Here is a 20,389-nt window from a genome sequence, read left to right on the forward strand (position 1 = left end):
ATTGCTTACCTTTGCAAGAAGTACTATTTTTACCTACTATATCTATTCCTACAAAGTTTTTACTACTTAAGATTGAGAACCACCTTTGTCAATTGCTTCTCACCTTGGCTCAAACAAACTACCTGCAGTGTTCGAAGTATTAAAAAACCTACTTTTCCTAACTCACTTGTTGAGGTTTCCTTTTTTTCATTCAAAGCAATAAACTCCATCTATGTGAATGTGCAAGTCAACTCAGTAACACAGAGGAAAAAATCGCAGCTATTAAGTTATTTTTTGATTCCTAACACACAATTTCCTGATAAACTCAGCTCCTATTTGGCAAATATATAGGTAAGTTATTAAGATAAATAATAGTAATAAAAGCTGAAACTTCCTGAAATACTGTGTATATAATGTATTTCTTCATTTGACAGGTAGTTTTTAGAATTTTAATATAAATATAAAACTAATAACCTGACAGCGAAATGTTTTATGCCGGAAGACTCCGTTAGATGCTATCTGAAAAATGCACATAGGTGGCAAACAGAGGTTTCTTGATATAGGGAGGAAAGGGCTGGTGTTTATTCTCTCTGTATTGTTAATAGCCTCTTGAATTTCAGAATGTTATTGTGGCTGGAATAATGACATTGCTCCTTTGAAAATGCTGACAGTTATGGAAACTGTTGCTATGTGATGCCCAGAATGAATAAAAAATGCTTGGTAAACTCCTTTTCAGCTTACTTTGTGATTTCCTGGCTGATTTGAAACCTCCTGCTGTTTAATCCAACCAAAGCCCGTCATTTTCTTTGATTACTACAAATTTAACCCTCTTACACTTAACAGATTTGTCTGTCTTATGGGAAAAATACAGAAATATAACATTCCTAGAAGTTGGTTCAAGATAACCTCTTCAAATATCCTCAGAAGATAAGTCCCAGTCTGATTGCATTTGACCTTGGAGAAGATGGATGGTAAAATGCATCCTCTATAGAAATAACATTTCTGATCACTGTTAAACTGCCCAGCTGTTGCGTTCTCCGCAGCTATCAGGATAGGCAGTAAAAAAGGAAAACCAGCCACATAGCCTAGGGATTTGCTATGTGAATGCTGGTTGATGTGAATAATTTTTAAACAAGAAAAGACTGTAGATGCATACAAAAAGGAGCTCTACAGACCGAGACGGAGAGAGACTGCAGCACAGGGTGAAATGGCCATACCAGCTAGTACATATAATAACAGGAGGAAGAGAACAACAGTATAAATCAGCAACAGAAATACATACCAGAGTTGCCAAGCAAAGACATACTCTCATGTCAGCCTATACTAAAACCATACCTCTAACTTCTAGCTATTATTAGCTATGATACACAAAGCAGTATGTATGTCAGCAGCGTAAGCGTTACGGTCACTCCTTCGCTTTGCTTTGCGGATGTATCTCAAGAATCAGCTTGTACTCTGTCAGTGTTGCCTCAGAAGAGGTAGAGACATGCCACAAGCTATGCTGCCTTCTGGTTGTGGGACTGGGCAAAAGCTTCATTCAGGGTGTTGCTTACTGCTTTAGGGCAGTTCATAAGAAGTGTTCTACCTGGGTTCTGATCCTTCCCTACCCTATCTACATAATAAAAACCAGTGAGAACTGCCTACGCCCTTTTAGCATTGACAGACTTATCCATCGCTGCGGGATTCCCTGGAATGCGGGAGCATGGGAAAAAATGGAAAGTAGAGAACCAATTTGTACATACAGTGAGGGAAAGACACACGTTCTGCATTTTTATATTGAGACTTAATACCACGCCAATGAAAATCCTAACGGATCATTATTAAATACTGTCGGGAAAAATTGTTTGGAATAAGACTGGCAGTTTCTTTGCACAAGATGTACAGGAAATCTTATTTTGTGTTCATATACAAAAGAAAAGTACAGTTCCTTAATCTACTAAGATAATTTATTTCTTAACAAACAAAACTTGCTTCCATAAAGTAATACTACCTGGGTTTGTTGTCATTGTTAGAAGTCACCTACAATTAAAAATAGTTTTGCGTTACTTTATAATCATGAAGATAAACCTAGTTTGTGTGCGAAATAGAATTTAAACTATGAGCAAAAGAGAAATAGATGTAGTTTATATTTTTTGTTCCTGGCCTTCCTCAAATCCCTCTATTTCATTCACCTAGCATAAATTGGTGCAGGATGTTGCTTGATAAATGGTTATCATCTGAGCTACAAACGTTTTCTAAAGAAACTTCTAATAAGACTGAGGTCAACACTGAGTGTAAGCTATGAGGAGTTGCTCATTTGGCATTTCTAAAATTTTCATTTCAAAGAAAATAAATGAGCATGAGACACCAAGTAAACAAAATACTGCATTGCTGTAGATCTGGAACACAGATTATCTTTGGTAGCACAGCACAAAATAAGGAAATACATATTTTAAGCAAAGCAATTCCTAGACAATAGGACAAAGGAAGCTTTTCCCCCCAGACCCTATTTAAAATAAAGTAAAAAAGCTCAAATGGATTTTGGACCAGTCCTGAGCAGCTTCACCTACCAATTGATTTTCCCACCAGTTCCCAGTTCCTTCACAAATCCAAAATAAAACAGAATTCTCCTTAAAAACATTTTTAAAAGGTCACATAGGAAGAAAGTTAAGATGATCAATGAAGCCATGAAGCCAGTGATTAGAAAAATATTGGAATATTTTCAGCTGTGCCAAAAAGCGATTTGGGAGAATGATTAATTTTATCAGCATGCAAGGAGATGCCTGTAATGGCGGATTACAGAGCTGTACCTGTAAATTTTCTGTGCTGTAAACAAGAACCTTCTCATCATGGACCTTATGAAAAGGTTAACTGAGGAACCAGGTGATACTGCTTCTGGGACCTGTTCTACACATTGTACTGGGTCACGTACAGATATATCAGCTAATTCAGAAGCAGATTGTCTAATTTGGTAATGCAGGCCAGTATTTCCTTTCTTTCTGTATGTGAAACGGGTAATCAGTATTGCATGCTATTTGATTTTTTGTAATACACATAAAATAATACAGTTTATACCTAAGGACAGGAAGATAGACTTTCTTCCCTTGAAGAGATCAAAGCCCAAGAATCTGCTTTTGATCACCCTGCTCAAAATAAAACAGCACTTTTCTTCCCAAATAGGTTGTAGCAATGCCCAATGAATTCAACATGAATCTCTCCATTTATCTCAGTAAACTACAATTCTGAGTTCTAGATGCAATAACCATTTTCAAGATACTTATACTAGTCTGAAGAGGTAAAAAAAAAAAAAAAATCTTGAGACTTTTAGATATTTGTGACAAACTCATGCCAAGGGCGTTGTCCCCCCCAGAAGTACCCAAGACTTCTATTCTCCTGAACTAGGAAATGAAAGGGTTTTATTTTTCCTTACATGTGCTGTGAGGCATTAGGAAAGAGATGTGAGTACTGAGGGGCTGAATCTTCAGGGCCGTGAGGAGCAGCATGGCTGAGAACCATCAGTACAGGCCTGTGAGGATACATCTTCTTTGAGATTCTGAAGAAGGTAATACTGTCATTGGTAATCAGATCAGTTAGATAATCCTGCAAATAGAAGTAAAAGTGTAATGAGATAATTGAAAAATAATTTCAAGCTCGGGGGTGAAACAGGAAGGGAGGTCTGAGGTATCATAAGAAACAGGAAAAAAAGAACTGACTTCACTCAGAACAGAAGGAGGAGGAAGTCACAGATGTTAAAACCTCAAAAATTAAAACCAAATCATTCTTTCTTCACTGCCTAGAAATATGAAAAGCAACAGCTTCCTGTCAGGAATGAATGACATTAAAGAAGATCAAATAGGACTTTTTTTCCCAGAGCATGTAATTACATTATGAAGATCGGAACACTAAATATAATGACCAGGTATTAATAATAAACCAGAAAATTATAGGTCAATTTCTATTTTTTTGGTGTCAATATCTTCAAGGTGTTTAGTCTGACCTTACAACATAAAAGTGCTTTGAAAACCTGAACGGGTTGCTGTTCGTTTTTCTTAACCTCCCTTTGAACCAGAAGTCACTAAAGCTAAAAGATGCTGGGCTAATTGGACCAAAAATTTCATTCAATAGTACAGTCACAGTGGCAATCAGTTAGAGACAGAGCTCTATTGAATTAATTGCAGAGAATTTAAAAAAATTCCTTTGGAAGATATTCTGTGTTCTAAGAAGTATCATTAGCATTCTTCTGATATCTACTGGAGCTGTGAGGATTGAAGACAGTGTTTTTAATGACAAGCCATATTCTCTCTTAGGCTGCATTACAGAAACACCGAAAATATAAATATCCCTCAAACACAGGTAGGAGATGAAACTGCACCTTTAAAAACACAACAACTGCCGTGTCACAGCTGAAGGTAAAATCTGACATAACATTTGCCTCCGGTCAAGCAAACAAGTACAAGATGAGCTATATATTGGATTGTATCTACTTTTAAGTACAGCATTCTGCCCATGGCTGAGACACTTGCTCCTCTTCACCTCTGCAGTGTCCTTGATCTGAGAAGTCAGCTTATCATTCATCAAAGAAAACCTTATACAATATATTGACTGTATTTACTTTCCACAAGTAATTTCCAGTGTATCCCAGAACAAAGCTGGTAAAGGTCTCCAATTTATTTTACACATTGCTCCCAACGTCAGCCAAGTCTGTTGGGAAACTGCCATGACTGACTGTTATGGACAGAATTTCACCCATGAAAACAAGTGTAATTCCATCAAAGTCAATAGAAGGAACTCCATTCACAAGCATAAGCAGGGGAAGGGAGACCAAAGCAAAACTGACTTCTACACTTAATTTAAACGCCCAAGACCATACTCCTTGCTGAGCATATTGAAGCAAAGGCAATGACATTTACCTAAAACGCACCTGTTCTTTCAGCTGGTTGGTCACTCTTAAGTGTGTAATTAATCTTTGATTTAGCCATTACAAGACCACAGTTTTCAAATTTTATTTTGAAGATGAAGGATATCACTTGGTCAAAGTGAAAATACTTCAAATTTAACCTTGCAAATCCAGTGTTTACCAGGGCAAAAGACTGAACAGAAACATTTCCCTTAATGGATTTCTTTTGTTTAAAAGCTCCAGACTGTGGAGGTTGTAGTAGGCTGTGAATGTATACAAAATTAAAAAATTCAGCTACAAAAATTAACAGACAAAAATTAAAGTAGAATATATCCTGCTCAAAAATCTGAAAGAATTTGCAGTGATTCTATTTTCAGAGGATAAGTGCTTAGCAGTCACTTTGGGCGACAGAATCAGCAATGTCTTTTTCTAGTTTTTCACTGGCATGTAATTCGCATTATCAAGTTGATAGGGCTTAAAAATAATCTGATTATGTTGTACATTAATGTAAATTTAAGTTTCCAGCAAAAAAAAAGGAAGGACAGAAAGAGGAGCAGTTTTGTATTTTAGCTTCTGTTTGTTTATTTGAACTTTAGTGTCACCACCACGAAGTGCCATTGCTTTGCACACATCAGCTGTTTATTACCAAAGCTGTGTATTATGCAAGAACAGGAAGATTATCAAAACATCTGTATTTTCATCAGACTTTCTTTTATTAGCAAACTCAGTAAGAAAAACTAAACCAAATGCAAACCTAAACGTTTTCAAGTATTGCCTACCCAAAACAGAGCTGAGGATACCTGAACGTCAAGTTCCCTGTTGGCTCCTTCGTACAATGGGGAACAGTGCCCTGTGAAAGCACTTGCCTGACACTGTTCTGTGTAAGATATATTCCAATCATAACATTTTTGGTGTATGGCTATAAAGATTAGCTCTCTAATTCTTCACAGACCAGAAGCAAAATAAAAGACAAATAATTCTATATATCAGTTCCCCCTTGTCCTTAGCACCTGGTGACAGAAAAGGAAATCCTCGAAGCCTGTTAAGTTTTCTCCTTCAACACAGAATATATTCAATTAAAAATGGCAAATAGAGGAGGAGAAGGGGGAAATCACACAGACATCAACCTTTGAAAGGAAAAACTGATTGTGAACACACTGCTAATGAAGCAAAGATGGAGGCAAGATTTGCTGTCAATAAGAGGAAGCAAATCGAATCCCTGTTAAGCAAACATACCTTACAAATAATTATCACTCCAGAGTGAGTCAGCTGAGTAAGTTATACACTACCAAAACTACAGCAGTGTACGCATATATCTATCATCACCCTTCAGAGACGATTCAGGCCATTTTAGGAATTCACAAAAGCTGCTTTCTTTGGAAAGGTAATAACACCTTGGCTGAGAGAAACATACTCCTGACTGCAAAGAGGTAACTGTTTAAGCTAGAACTTGTGCTAGATGAGGAAAACACAGGCACTGCAGTTGACAATGATTATCGGGCATTTCAGTAAGTCTGGCCAGGGTGTAACATCCTTGCAAGGATATTAGGAAATGCATGTCCCTGTAAGAATGCACGCAGATATAAATTCAACAGTTAAATTCTCTAATCATTCAGAATCATCATAAGATATACCAAGGTATTATGAATTCTCCATCATATTATGGCTGTGAAACAAGTTCCTTAAACTAACATAAAGATGGGTCTAGCTGGAGGGAACTTGATCCTTATCTCATTTACACTTGTGTAACTCCACTGGAGTCAGCACTGTTCTAGGGGAATAGATGACAATCAGACTCAGCACACAATAATTAAAGTACAAAGCACAGAAATAGTTACCATGCAGTATTTAAATCCACTTTCACATCTTCAGCTCATAATACATAACACAATCTCGGGACATTTTGTTTCTTTCCATTGCTGTTAACAATGTTTGTTAACACATTGTTAACAGTATGTTTGCACCCAATGCCTATTGGGTGGTAGCAAATGCTACATGTAGCAGTGTTCAAGCACAAAAAGAATTCTTTTGTTAGACTGAAACCATAAAGCACAGCTTTCTTGCAGTCATGTCCAACTGCTAAAAAACCAGAAATAAATCAAGAGGACCTACCCTGGAGTAGTCATATCCATGCTTCTCCTTCACTCCATTTCTACAGAGCGTGTAGTTGTAAAATCGGGAGTTTTTAAGTAACCCAACCCATTCTTTCCAACCAGGAGGCACATAGGAGCCATTGTATTCATTAAGGTACTTCCCAAAGAAAGCTACGGGTAGAGAAAGCAGAAGGATAGTAAGAAGGCATAACAGAAACACTTCAAAGACACCATATTTAACCATATTCTTCCCTTTCCTTCTAGTCTGAGAGGAGCTTTGTTTTCTTCATTCTGCTAAGTTTACCTGTGCTTCTTTATTTCAGAGCTCCATAACGGGGATATTTTGATTTACAGCCTGACTACATATAAGAGAAACTGAACCACAATTACCATTATATTTTCTTTAGTGCCAGATACATTCAGAATCAGAGGAACAAAACAGAGAATGCTTAAAATAGCGCCAGCCACATTATCTCATCCTACTCTGAATCACCCAATTTAACTACTTTTTTCATATGGGTTACACCCACTTAAGCCCTTTCCACCTAAGGAACTGGCAGAAGCAGTGAAGTCACTAACAGGAGGCTGGCTTGGAAGAAATCTTGATAAATGAAGATCATAAATACGATGAGATTTTAAACTTCTGTATAGAAGAAATGAAGCAGCAGCCTGTTTGACAGAACAAGTGCAGAATAAATACAAAGATTCTTACAGACAGGGTAGGCATTTGAGCCATCCTCCCAGCAGAGCTATGCATGTGCTAGCCTTGCTCTGTAAGCCACAAGCGTACAGACACAATTTTTTTTCCAGAAAATGGTTATGGAAGATGAAAAATACTAGATTTCTATGAGAAGAACATAAATTCTCTAAATTGCATGATGTACCAAATGATGCTTTCACACTATTCCAGTAAAAACCTAAATAATTTAATGGAACATATTTTTCAGCATTACTTTGTATATCATCACCACGCAATTACAGGATAAATTATACTGGAAGACTCCATTCATCTAGCTAGGTTTTTTTAAAGCTTAAAGGCAAAATACTGCTCTTGGGTCTGCAGACTGCACTGCAATTCAGCATCTAACTTCATTATCAGAGCTCAGCTCTCAATTTTTAAATAGTCCAGCAATACAAGTTAGCATTACCATAGCGACTAGCACAAAGATCTTTACACTGGTTCCACTTGTCATTAGGAATACTTTTAATCCAGAGGCACATAGTGTCTGCGGCATCTCACACTGGCTATCTATCAGTGAATGTCTGTGCTTCTCTAAGGACAACAGAACATCTGAGATTTTGTTCTTAGATTTAGATTAAACCTCACCTCATAATCTACAAGATTTGAGCACATAATTCACAGTTCCCAGGTTCCTAAAGATTTTTCTTTAAGCTTGCAGCCTAAAATGTCTGATACTGCACTTTCTCATGTATATATATAAATGCAAAGAACAATAGTATGGCTAGAGCAGAAGAGGATTTCAGCCAGCATAAGAAGGGCCAGCCACGCAGTCCATGGATTTACGTTTATTTGTAGCAGACTGAATCTCTCTCTAAAAGACACACAGTGAGAAACTGAGCGTGTGAGAGAGCTCCATCATTCCCTGACAGTGTTTTCTTTTCTAAAAAAGAAAAAAAAAAAAAAAAAAAGGGAAACACGATATTAGCAACACAGTAATACAGTGGAATGGAATTAAATTACATTACATGAAGTACATTGTGCACTGAATATCCATAAGACCCAGTTCAGCATCACTGCTTAGGCAGAATGCAAAAGCATATTTTGAATCATCCTTCTCAACAGATTTAAATGTATTCAATTACTGTGTAAGGGGAGCCAAGAGAAAGTGAATGTTAGAGATCTTTCAAACTCTTCGAAAGAGGTAAAAGTGATGACAAAATTAAGACCTACATTGCAGAAAATGAGGCGGGTACATCTGTTAGAACACAATTAATTAATTAATTCCTTAAAATTACACTGTATTTTCAAAATATTTCACAAAAGAGGTAAGGTCTTATGCCACTTACAAAAGGGTTAAGTGACTGACAAGCATAGTGCAGAAAAGAGTTTGTTTCACAGCCCTAAACTACCTCATGATGTCTTCTTTAACCAAGTAAAACAAACAAAGCAAATTTCTGCTGCACTGTCAGTGATAACTAACATGTTACTCAGGGACTGCATTTATACAGTATATGCACTTCTCCAAATGATTTTGCTTTATGAACAACTTCTAATTTTTAAAGAATGAAAGGTAACTCATAGCAGTTATGAATAATAAAACAATATGGATGCATGCTTTTTTTCTTTGTCCAGTAACAAAGAACATGGGATTCAAACACTGACTACTGCCTACATGAGTAGGTATGCGCAAGTCAGTCCAAAGCCTTTTGTCCCCCATTCAACTTATTATATTCAAACAGAGACATATTTGGCATTGCAGCTCACGGGAACCAATCCATTCCTAAAACCTTTGGCTGAGCCAGCTGAAGAACACAGGAAAGAGGTATTCTGTAAAGAATAACTTCATTGTTATTCTACAGAGGCATTCAAGGAAAGCCTGGCGGAAGTTCCTTCCAGCACCTTTTGCATACCCCCCATTGTACATTCAGGATGTCTTTATAATCTTTCATGGATGTCGAAGTGCTTTAAATGATTTTGTCTGCTGTTTCCAGTCTTCCATTTCACGTATTTTTCTTTTTCCCTTCCTTCTCAGCTTTTAAAGACTTGTTATTCAAAAATTTTTAGAAGTCACTCCTCTGCAATACAAAATATTGGGTTACAATAAAGGTCTCTTGATGCTGGTGAAAGATTTTGGTTTTTGGATTGTAAAGATTCTCTCTAATACATTTTTTCCCCTCATCATATTAGTCTATCATCAGAGACAGCTGCTTATTACAGTACACGTGCTGTTGGTACATCCAATTTCAAGCCACTCCAAGAATTCATTAATAAACATCCACAGAGGCTGCTGATTGATATGCTCAGCCATGCTCCTATAGCCAGTCTATGAAATGATGATTAAAAAACATTCAAGTGGCTATTTTTAATAAACGTGTTAAGAATGTAATTTTCCTTTGCTTTCAATACTATACAACATAGTTCCTCCTAAGACTATAAAACAGGATAGACAGGAATTGAGGCCTTTGTACACTGTTACCACTTCCGCAGGGGCTCATAACCTTCTAAGGCTCTTTTCTCAGAGTCTTGCCCTTCAATGACAAGCACCTGGAAAATTCTTTGGTATAGAATGGAATTTTTACAAGAGGTTTTGTTTTTTAAACTCTTCCTGTAAGGAAAAATATAGCACACAGAAGAATTTTCCCTGTGGTATCAATTAATACAAAGGTCTGCTCTGAAGGTAACACAGCTGCAGATATATCAAGGCCACAGCTCATTGCTTAAAAAGCAGACCTTGCATATTGTCAAATCTATCTAACAGCACAATCAAAAGACCAGACATCAAGGCAACACTGATCACCACTGAAAATGTTCAAGCTAGTTCTATCATCTATCTAGATCATCTATCAAACCCTACAAGTTTGATGAGTTTTTTCCCCCTTTTTCTTAAATGCCAATTATTTTCCCTGTATCTACCTAAAAATCCTTAACATAACTAAAATGCATCTACAAAAGATATTCACAAAACTTTGTATTAAACTGAAAACTAAGATAATTCAGGATGCAACAATAAAGTAATGCAGGGGATAATTTATCCCTTTATGTTCCATACAGAGTGCCCAAGATTGGGAGTTGGATATAACAGAACTTTTTCAATTCTCAAATGATAAACATGAATGCTGTGGAGGTCAACAGAGATTCACCAGCATAAAATTACCAGAAGATCAGATTTAGATGTAGTATTTCAGTCATTCGTTCAGTTTCCTTGATTTGGTAGCTCTGATTGTAACCCTGGTCAGTTGTCTGTTCAGACACAGTTCTGTTAACTACTGACCAAGATCACATATCCATTCCACTAAAACCAATATGATCATATTAATTGTTTATGCTCATTTTAAACAAAGTAAGAAGATGAAATCAAGAAAGGATGTGTGAGAGGAGTACTGGTAATAACTTCCTGACAGTGATACGTTACATTCTGCTGGGAAGCAGTGAAAGATAAAGCTCTTGCTATACATAAAGCCAATTCAGGCTATGCACTAGAAAAACATTCCCTGTAGAGAATGATATGATAGCCTGGCTTCAGGGGGACCCAATAGCTTTTCCACCTGCAAGGAGATTATTGAGAAGACAAAGCCAGGCTCTTCATGGTGGTGAAACAAGTGAGGTTCAGCCTAGATGTAAATAAAGGCTTCTTCAGAGAGAAGAGCCAAAGAGTGAAACAGGTTGCTCAGAAAAACCATGCAATTCCAATCCTTGTTTTCTTTTCGGACTAGACTGGAAAAAGCCCTCGGCAACATGGCCTAAAGCAGGCTTTGAGCAGGTGGTGGAAAATAGACCTCTTAAGATCCCTTCCAACCTATATCAGCCTGGAATATATTTGTAAATATTCATGCTCTCATAATAAATCCAAAGCTGAGAAAAAGTAAAATTCAGCTTTCTGTTACTCCTGGACAGTAAGCTCAGTATTTATACCACACATTCCTTCTCCTGGAGTCTACTCTTCATATCCTTCACACTACTTAGATTTATCCACCTATTAGCATCCCATTAAGTTAAAATTACCACCATAACTGCAAAGTTAAACACATGTTTTAAGCTAGTAACTTTCTACATTTTAACATGAATACTATGCATTAATTCCTTTAAAGACTTATTCAAAACACTGTTTTTTCTGTTACATTTCAACAGACAACTTTCCAGGTATTAAGTTGGGTTTTGAGCTGCGAGTCTTAGTCACTCAGAGATTTTTTTTATTCCCCCTAAAATCTTTCACTTCTGTATCCAGTAATGCTTTTTCCCAGCTCGAAGTTGAACAACTATTACCATTTGATACCCTAGTTTTGGACTGGCAGCAGGGTTTGCATGTGTGCATTTCTGATATTATTTCTGCTGTATGTCTAGCAAAAATTACTTTCAGTACTTTTTTGTCCTCTAAGAGACAAACAGAGGAAAGAAGATGAGAAAGCACTCTCAGCGTGGTTAAGTACGCATGTAACAAGCAGCAAGCCAAAGGTCAAGTCAGCTTTGCATTCACATCACATACTCTTAAACTGACAACGTACAATGGAATAAACCCAGTGAAATGGATGGATTTACAGCAGAACCATGGGGGTTCTGCGATAAAAACCCTGTAATTTAGTATTAGATTTGTTTCCATGGGTACGATTTTTCAAGGGGTCACCACTTCTCATTAGGTATCAAAATAACTGATCAGTTTTTCCAAAAATCAGTAACTTGTAATAGCTGAAGTCACCTGAATCAATGTGGTCCCAGTTGGCACCTTGAGCGATAACAGGAAATACAACACAACTGCAAAGATTAGGAGATACAGCATTAGTGCTAATACCTCAGTAACTGCAGCACATCTAATACGTTGCATAAAACAGTGGGTGCCTAAATGTTAGTGTGTTGTAAGGAAGAAAAGAGAGGCTTAAGTTGCAGGATACTAAGGAAGACAGGGCTCCGAGTACTTATTTGCTATTTCTTTTGTATGTCTGCAACTGTCCTTGAAATTATGAGTTCATTGAAATACTTAATCAGGTGGACTACAGAGAGAAGTGCATATGCATAGACACATATTTTAATTTTGTCTGCTGCACATGGTAGCCCAATTTTTCTCTAGCCTAGAGTACACTGACATCACAAAATTTTCTTAAAGATCACATGCTCCATTCACCATCACAGGGACATAAAAAGCACAGTACTAAAGGAAAGAGCCTTAGTACTTTAGAGCTCTTCTCTAACTGGAATAAAAATTTATCATTAAAATTCATGAAACATAATAGTTGTAAAACCCATGTTGTACAGTAACTGGCAACCACTGCAGTTAGAATAGCCTACAGGCTTTCTTGTTATGCCAGGGGACTAGTCTGATATCTAGCGGGACAAAGGCAATGCACAGTAATCTTTATGACACCTTTGTTCCTCTTCCTGAATTTGCACTGCACATTCCTCAGTTGTGGCCAAGGATCAGTGCCAAGATCTATTTAATGAATTAGGGGAATTGAAGGGGAGTAGATGAAGCCAAATAAAACAAAAGGGTTCAAACCAAATATTTTGAAATGGTCAACGAGGAATCAAACAGAAGAATGCTGACAGGGAGCCAAGTCTTACTTGCCCTTTTCAGGTGAGTAAATTCCCAGTGGAATCGGAGCCAAAGCCCCCTTTCACTAATGCCTATGGCACAGCTTGAAAAAGTTTACACACAACTAGAATTGTAAGGCACATTTTTCTTAACTACCCTTTCACACAGACCCTCTGGCATTTAAAGGGGAAAAAATGTAGAATTGGTAGTCCTCATTTCATCAGTTTGTACTACAGTTCAGGACAAGATGACTTAGTGTATTGCAACAGCATCATTTCCTATACTGGGCAGCACATGAGAACACAGGAGGGCTGGCTGGCTCTGTGGTTTAGAGCACTACTCTACAACACAGCTTGTTGGCCTGCTCATATTCCTTGACGGCTAACCCTGACTATTCAGGTTTTCCACAAAACGTTTCCCAATGTCAAAACTACCAGAACAAGGAGACATTTTATTTAAAAATTTACCAGGGGTGTCACTCCTCCCTTTTATGTATTATGGCCAAAGAAGAATCTTAACCTTCAGATTTATCCAACATTTCCTTCTCCACACACAAACCCCCAAAACCTCCCCACCAGTGCATTGTCAGACCCTTTCTAATAACGAACCGTCTAAGCAAAAGCTTATCTAGCTTAACGCTGAATTGTTACTAAAATACCAAAGTCTGCACTGTGCTATTTGGGCCAACTCCAATAGAATTTCACTTAGAGCCATTTTGTCTGTAGGATTTGAAGAAAACCTGATTGCCAGATTTCAGGGTGCTACTGAGACATGCTATGCAAGAAGAAATGTTTGCTGTATTTTAGCAAAGCTGATTCTTTTCAACTAGCAATAAACTTGGAATAACACTACTAAAAGTATTAGTTCACAAATAAAAGCAATAAAATCTAACTGAATCCAATTAGGAGAAAAGTCCAATCCAGTTCAATATAACCACAGAATTCCTTTCAACAAGATATTCACTGAAAGGAATCTAGGTTCTACAGTAGTTTATTATCTGTACATTTACTTTCTACTTTGGACAGAAAAAAAATATTTGACACGCTTTTTTTAGTAATAACCAGTCACCACACAGTCCTGAAATGCACCCATCTCAACAACATGTAACAGATGCACAAGGATGGGAAGTGCTATCATTTCTAACTTGGAAGACAAGATAAAGGTCTCGGGGCAGTACTCAGGCTACTGAAACATACAGACACATGAGAATGCTCCAACTAAAAGAAACTGGAATTCAGCTTCCCGAAACTGGAACTAGAGTCTACCTGCAAATTTTATACTGTAGACACTGGCGAGTCTTTGAAATAATCACTTTTTTCTCTTATGCATTTCACTAAATGATGAGATACAGCTTATTGTTGTGTCTTTGAACTGTCATATCACTATGCCTTTCCAGTGCCCACTAAATTGTGTATCGCTGCGGTACGGGACAAGTATATAACCACGTGGGTCACGTAGAAGACCCACACTTAAGAGTATACAGGAAAGATAACTTAAGAAAATTAAAAATTCAGTAAATTACCTTACGAAGTTAAATCTCTCATTTTTAAAAAACTTCTACAAACAACCAGCATTCTAGAAAGGCAAAGGAAAACGAATGCAAGAAAATACCAGAAGGACTTAAATTGCTAGCTGGATAAACAAATAAAATCTTAAACTGGAGAGAGAAAGAGGCAACCTCTTCTCTTTTTTTGGCTGATAAGCTATCCAATATTGAACACAAATGGCACTGGAAGAAGAAAAACTTCATAAATCAAAAGGCTCTTTTAAGTACTGCCACCCTACAAATCTAAACTAACAAACATTTTAAATTTTTTTTCATGAAGTGCAAATATTCTGTTTAGTTTTTAGCTATTTAGAATGCTGTGAAATAATAACCCTATTTCTGAAGATTTATCATACTATGAATTACTCCTTGCTTGAAACAAGGAATCAGTATGACAAAGCCATCACACTTGATGGATGCTAGAACTGGCATCCTATCAGGAGAGTATATTATAGTACAGGGAAAGAAAAGATGAGGTGCTTTTCACAATCTACAATATTTTATATTTAAAATAGATAGATTTAGGGGAAGAAATGAGAGAGAAGATAAGAAACACACACAATACAACTGGAAATACAGGAGCCACAGGCATGGACTTATTTCTGTAGTCGTGGATGCCTTCATCTCAGACTCCCAGGAAAGTTTTATTGGATTGCAGGCTATCTTCTGGATTTCACTCAGTGAGTTATTTACATAAGTGTATATATTCCTTTCTTCAGCATAGTTAAAATGTGCATTAAATAACATAAAGCTACATGCCAAAGACAGGTGATGAAACAGTAACTGTACAGATAAGATTCACTTCTGAGGATTATGCAGCGGTGTAGGAGACCACAGCTTTACTTAATGTGTTCTCACTTAAGTTATCACACATTATAATATGGTTAAAGTGAAATTACTGGTGCTTAGAACTAAATTCATAGAAACAGAAGGAAAAGATATATACACATTTGACTTGAAACCAACTGACAGTATAGAACTGAAGTTAGAGCTGGAAGGAAAAAAAAGTCTTTCACACACAGAGGCGCACACACACACACACGCACACAGCAGGAAACCCAGAACTATCTTTTGTTTGCAAATGTCATTCTCCTGAGTTTTTGCAGCATATCCCACCTCAATAATTCACTGCCATGGACTGAGCCTGCCAGAAGCAGTAACATGGACAGAGTGGATTTGGGCTATTCATCAGGACTCTTCTTACACCTTTTCCAGAATAGCTCCTTGATTCCTTTTGCAATAACAGCTCTCATGATACAGCCACTATGCCGAATCTTTCTTTCACGCCATTTTCAAGCCTAATGGTCTCAAACCATTTAACAAATATAATTTGACAGACCTTACTAAGATAATATTTCTATATAGAGAGCAAAAGATCTAAGGAAACTGATTTACCTACAAGATAAATAATTCAGAAATCTGATATCCAGTTTTGCAAAGTCACCTAGATATCTTAGAGGTGAATATGATAAAGCTTCAGCTCCTAATCATGCAAATCCGTTCTAAAAATTAAAGCTGACTCTTAAATCTATTGGTCATTGTTTTAAAAAATGGCCGGCAGCTCTTTGTCTACCGCACAAGCTATCAGTCCTGCAAACACGATGTTCATTCTGACTGGGTAAGTTTTTTCCTTATGTGCACGTAACACAACAGAGTAAAGTGCAGCACAGCAGAGTGGTTGGGGCACTGGAATGTGAACCAAAGCCTGCACATCCCCTTAGTGTTTCTCTCCATCTAGAATGCGACCTTGGAGAAAGTACTTCACTATTCTGCCTCTACTTCGGCCTACTCTTAGACTCGTTAGGTCACCAGTTACTCTTTACTAAGCAATTACCCACAGAGATCAACTTCAGTTAAGTTTTTAAATATTTCTGTAATAAAAAACAACAACTATTGTAGAGAGCAAACTCTACAGCAGTGAATTACCACCTGAAAGTTTTTCTCCTGGCACGTACCTTGGTATTAAAATATGGTCACATACTTTTAAGGTTCATTTGTCCTTTAATAAACATTTACCAATACCCTTTCTCCCCTTTTTTATGATTTAATGTTAAAAATCACTTTAAAATGTCAGTGGAAAAATAGTTATTTTAATGCAGTCAGCCACTGTACCTTCTTAGTCTAATATTAATGGGAGGAAATGGAAGATTGTCACTGAATTTTAATGAAGTCATTAGTTAATTACTGTGAAGTCCTGTGAAAGTGCTAAGAATGATTATTATTTTTATTCCCAAGATTTTTTTTGTAATAGCAGAGATGGACCTCCCACAATGACTTTTCTCTAGGTCCAAAATACACGACTGGTGCAAAATAGCATTTATGAATTCTTGGCATAATTTAGGTATGGACTTAGAAGAGCAAGACACTGACATATTACCATACAAGAAGTAGCTTTTTCCTTTGTTAATAGGCTCACTTAACTGAACAGTTTGCTGTACTATAGGGTCCTGCTCAACAGAAACAAGGGTAGTAAGTTAGCCAAACTGTGTCCTGCATTTGCTGCATAGTGAGCTGCGTTAAGCCCTAACATAAATTAACAGAACTCACTCAGAAGATTCACTGAAGCAAAAGTGTCCTTCTGCCAGGTTGAATTTGGCCCACAATGCCTAATTCTGTTGAATTTAATAAGATAAACATGTCTTTTCATTTCCTGACTGCAGATAAGACTGACAAAATATTCTGGAACCAGTCACCAATTTTAAGATCTAACAGTTCAGCCAGCCAGGCAAATGGAAAAGAGAAGCTTTTCTCATTAAGTAATGTCTAAGGGAAAGTTTAAATCTGTATTCCAGTAAAACATCTCGGCATTTGTTGCTGCAGAACCAAGCATGCAACAATGCACCGCGCATTTTAAAAGCTGTCTCACAGAAAGAGATGTGTATGTTCACAGAAAACAGAACATTTTTTTCTGTAAATGTTGACACAGGAACCTTTGGCAGAGAAATTCCCTGACATACAGAAATGGTTGTCACAGGATCTCTTTGTTTCTTCTCCATTCTAATCACCTACTCCAAGCTGAAGTACTAGCATGCACTATTTTAAGTGCGTGATAATTAAGATCTTGCTTATACTGACTTTTCTAAAGATTAATTCATTGGTTGACTTTGTTTACATAAACTGTCCTTCTTGCCTAATTTCCCACAATATGTAATAGGACAACAATGAGAAAACCTCTTCAAAATTGGACCGACTGCTGAGATTAGGAACCTGTTGCCTATGTGCAGTGACCATGTAATGAGCACAGTCTTTCAGTTGGTTTCAGTCTTTTCACAGAATCACAGAATCAGTAGGTTGGAAAAGACCCACTGGATCATCGAGTCCAACCATCCTATCAAACACTAAACCATGTCCCTCAGCACCTCGTCTACCCGTCTTTTAAACCCCTCCAGGGAAGGTGACTCAACCACCTCCCTGGGCAGCCTCTGCCAGGGACCAATGACCCTTTCTGTGAAAAACTTTTTCCTGATGTCCTTCCTAAACCTCCCCTGGCGGAGCTTGAGGCCATTCCCTCTCGTCCTGTCCACTGTCACTTGGGAGAAGAGGCCAGCTCCCTCCTCTCCACAACCTCCTTTCAGGTAGTTGTAGAGAGCAACGAGGTGCCCCCACAGCCTCCTCCTCTCCAGGCCAAACACCCCCAGCTCTCTCAGCCGCTCCTCGTAAGGCCTATTCTCCAGCCCCCTCACCAGCTTTGTTGCTGTTCTCTGGACTCACTCCAGAGCCTCAACATACTTCTTTAGCTTGAAGGACAGGTTAATGCAGTGGAAGACATACCTGTAACACCTACTGCCTTGATGGTTTCCATTGCAGAAGGAAAATCTATCCTTTGCATTGTCATATTTATTTTAATTTATTTTATTTTTATTTATTTATTTATTTTAATTCATCCACATAAAATGACAGTGAGCCCTATGCATGATGGTCAAAATCCTGACTGTTAAAGCCAAGGACAGAACTTCCCTTGATCTCAGAATCTTCCTCCCATCTCCACATTGCCAAATTTGGTGCCTAACAAAGCTATCAAACCTTTTAAAGTCCCTAAGCTGAAAATCATAAAACTGACAACCCAGGCTGAAACTTAGAAAGTGGTTTCTTTTCCATCTCTTATTATATTTTTTAATTTCAACTTGTGCAAGAGAAACCTGCACCACACGGCTACCTTCAGCCTGCTTCCCAGCAGCATGTTTCCCAAAGGTATCAGCAGCAGCACGTCTGTGTAGATCCAAACCACAAATGCCACCACCACCACAGGGAAAATACTACAATGGAAAAAGAATGCCAGAAGAATCATCTGTTGTAACAGAACAGAACGCAGGGAGATCACAATGAAGAGAAAAGAGGGCAAGGCAATGTGAAATGAGGAGTAGAAGAGAAAAACAGAGGGAAGGTTAAGTGGAATAGGAGTACAATTTCTTCCTTCAAGTTTAAACAAAAGAGAAAAGAGAAGAAAGAAATACAGGAAGAAGGCCTGGCTTATGAATTAAGAAAAAAACAAACTCCCTTCCAAAATAATCGCTTTCTCACTCCAAGGTTGTGAACTTAAATATATAAAAGCAAGCCTCAAAAACCTTTATTCCACATGGCCTCTTTTTTCTCCTTCTTTTTTTTTTTAAAAAAAAAAAAGGATCAACAAGCTACACTGTACGTTTGCAGGGCAAACCAGTGCTACCATGGACCTCAAAAAACAATAAACCACTATAAAAGTGAACTCCTGTGCTTTCCAGACCTTCCTTTGTTCACTGCAGGCATACCCAAGGAGGATTCCCCAGTTCAGAGAAACTGTATTCAGAATCTCCAAAGCAATCTCCTTAGCAGGTTACTTCTGAAACTTGAGAAACTGACTGAACAGCGTTCTAAAGTGCAATTTCCTGTTGTTTCTGAAGCACGTAATTCTGATCCGATCTTTAGGAAAAAAAAGGTAAAAAAACCCCCTTCTTACTGCTGACCTCCTTCTTGGCAGATAACTCAAGACTTTAATAGGAGATCAGAAATGAACACCAGCCTCCAGTGATGGGTATTTCCATTTAAATTTTCTAATACCACACCACATTTAACTATGTGGACAAGGATCTCATGTACATCTGATGACTGCTTTGTACTTATAAAAATACTATTTCTGTGTGCTCCAATAAATTCGGTTCACAAATTAAAAGAAGGAGACTGAAGCTGTCATGTAGATTCACTAATATCTTGGGTCTAAGTTTAAACAATGTTGACGCAAAAATATAAGACACATGAATACGCAGACACTAGCAACAGCTAGATAAGTCAGTAGAAATTGCAGGCGCTCGAAATACAGTCACTAAATATAAAAATTACTACAACAGACAAATGCTAGTAAACACAAGACAAATAATCTATGAAGAATAAACCATTAACCTCAGTGTGGAATTCATAAGATCATTGGCATTGGTGCCAGGAATGATAAATGGAGGGAAACAGCAACCAATTAATAAGGTAGGTGCACTTCCCCTAATTTATTTCTTTCCAGATAATTCAGGTCTTTATTTTAGAAAAACAAAACAAGGAAATTACCTATTTGTTTTAAGATCAAGACTTTGCAGCAATAACACGTAAACCTCACGTGATTAGTCAGAAAGAAAATAATAATCCTGTTGCTGTTATTTGAGATTTATGCTGCTTTTTGGAAGCCTGAAATGCTAAAAACTGAAAGAAAAAATGCACACTATCA

The 20,389-nt window shown here is 37.5% G+C and overlaps 1 protein-coding gene across 3 annotated transcripts in view; it reads right to left on the reverse strand.

Moving 5' to 3' along the window:
• Positions 1-20,389, reverse strand: part of SULF2 (sulfatase 2) — a 65,539-nt gene that overhangs the window by 37,080 nt on the left and 8,070 nt on the right. For all 3 annotated transcript variants that reach the window (XM_069872139.1, XM_069872140.1, XM_069872138.1), the window contains exons 4-5: positions 6,968-7,119; positions 3,389-3,558 (exon numbers count right to left, since the gene is read on the reverse strand). In XM_069872139.1, coding sequence (XP_069728240.1) covers positions 3,389-3,558; positions 6,968-7,119 — 322 coding nt within the window. The remainder of the gene's footprint in view (positions 1-3,388; positions 3,559-6,967; positions 7,120-20,389) is intronic.

The sequence above is a fragment of the Phaenicophaeus curvirostris genome, chromosome 18 (genome assembly GCF_032191515.1).
Source record: "Phaenicophaeus curvirostris isolate KB17595 chromosome 18, BPBGC_Pcur_1.0, whole genome shotgun sequence".
NCBI lineage: Eukaryota > Metazoa > Chordata > Aves > Cuculiformes > Cuculidae > Phaenicophaeus > Phaenicophaeus curvirostris.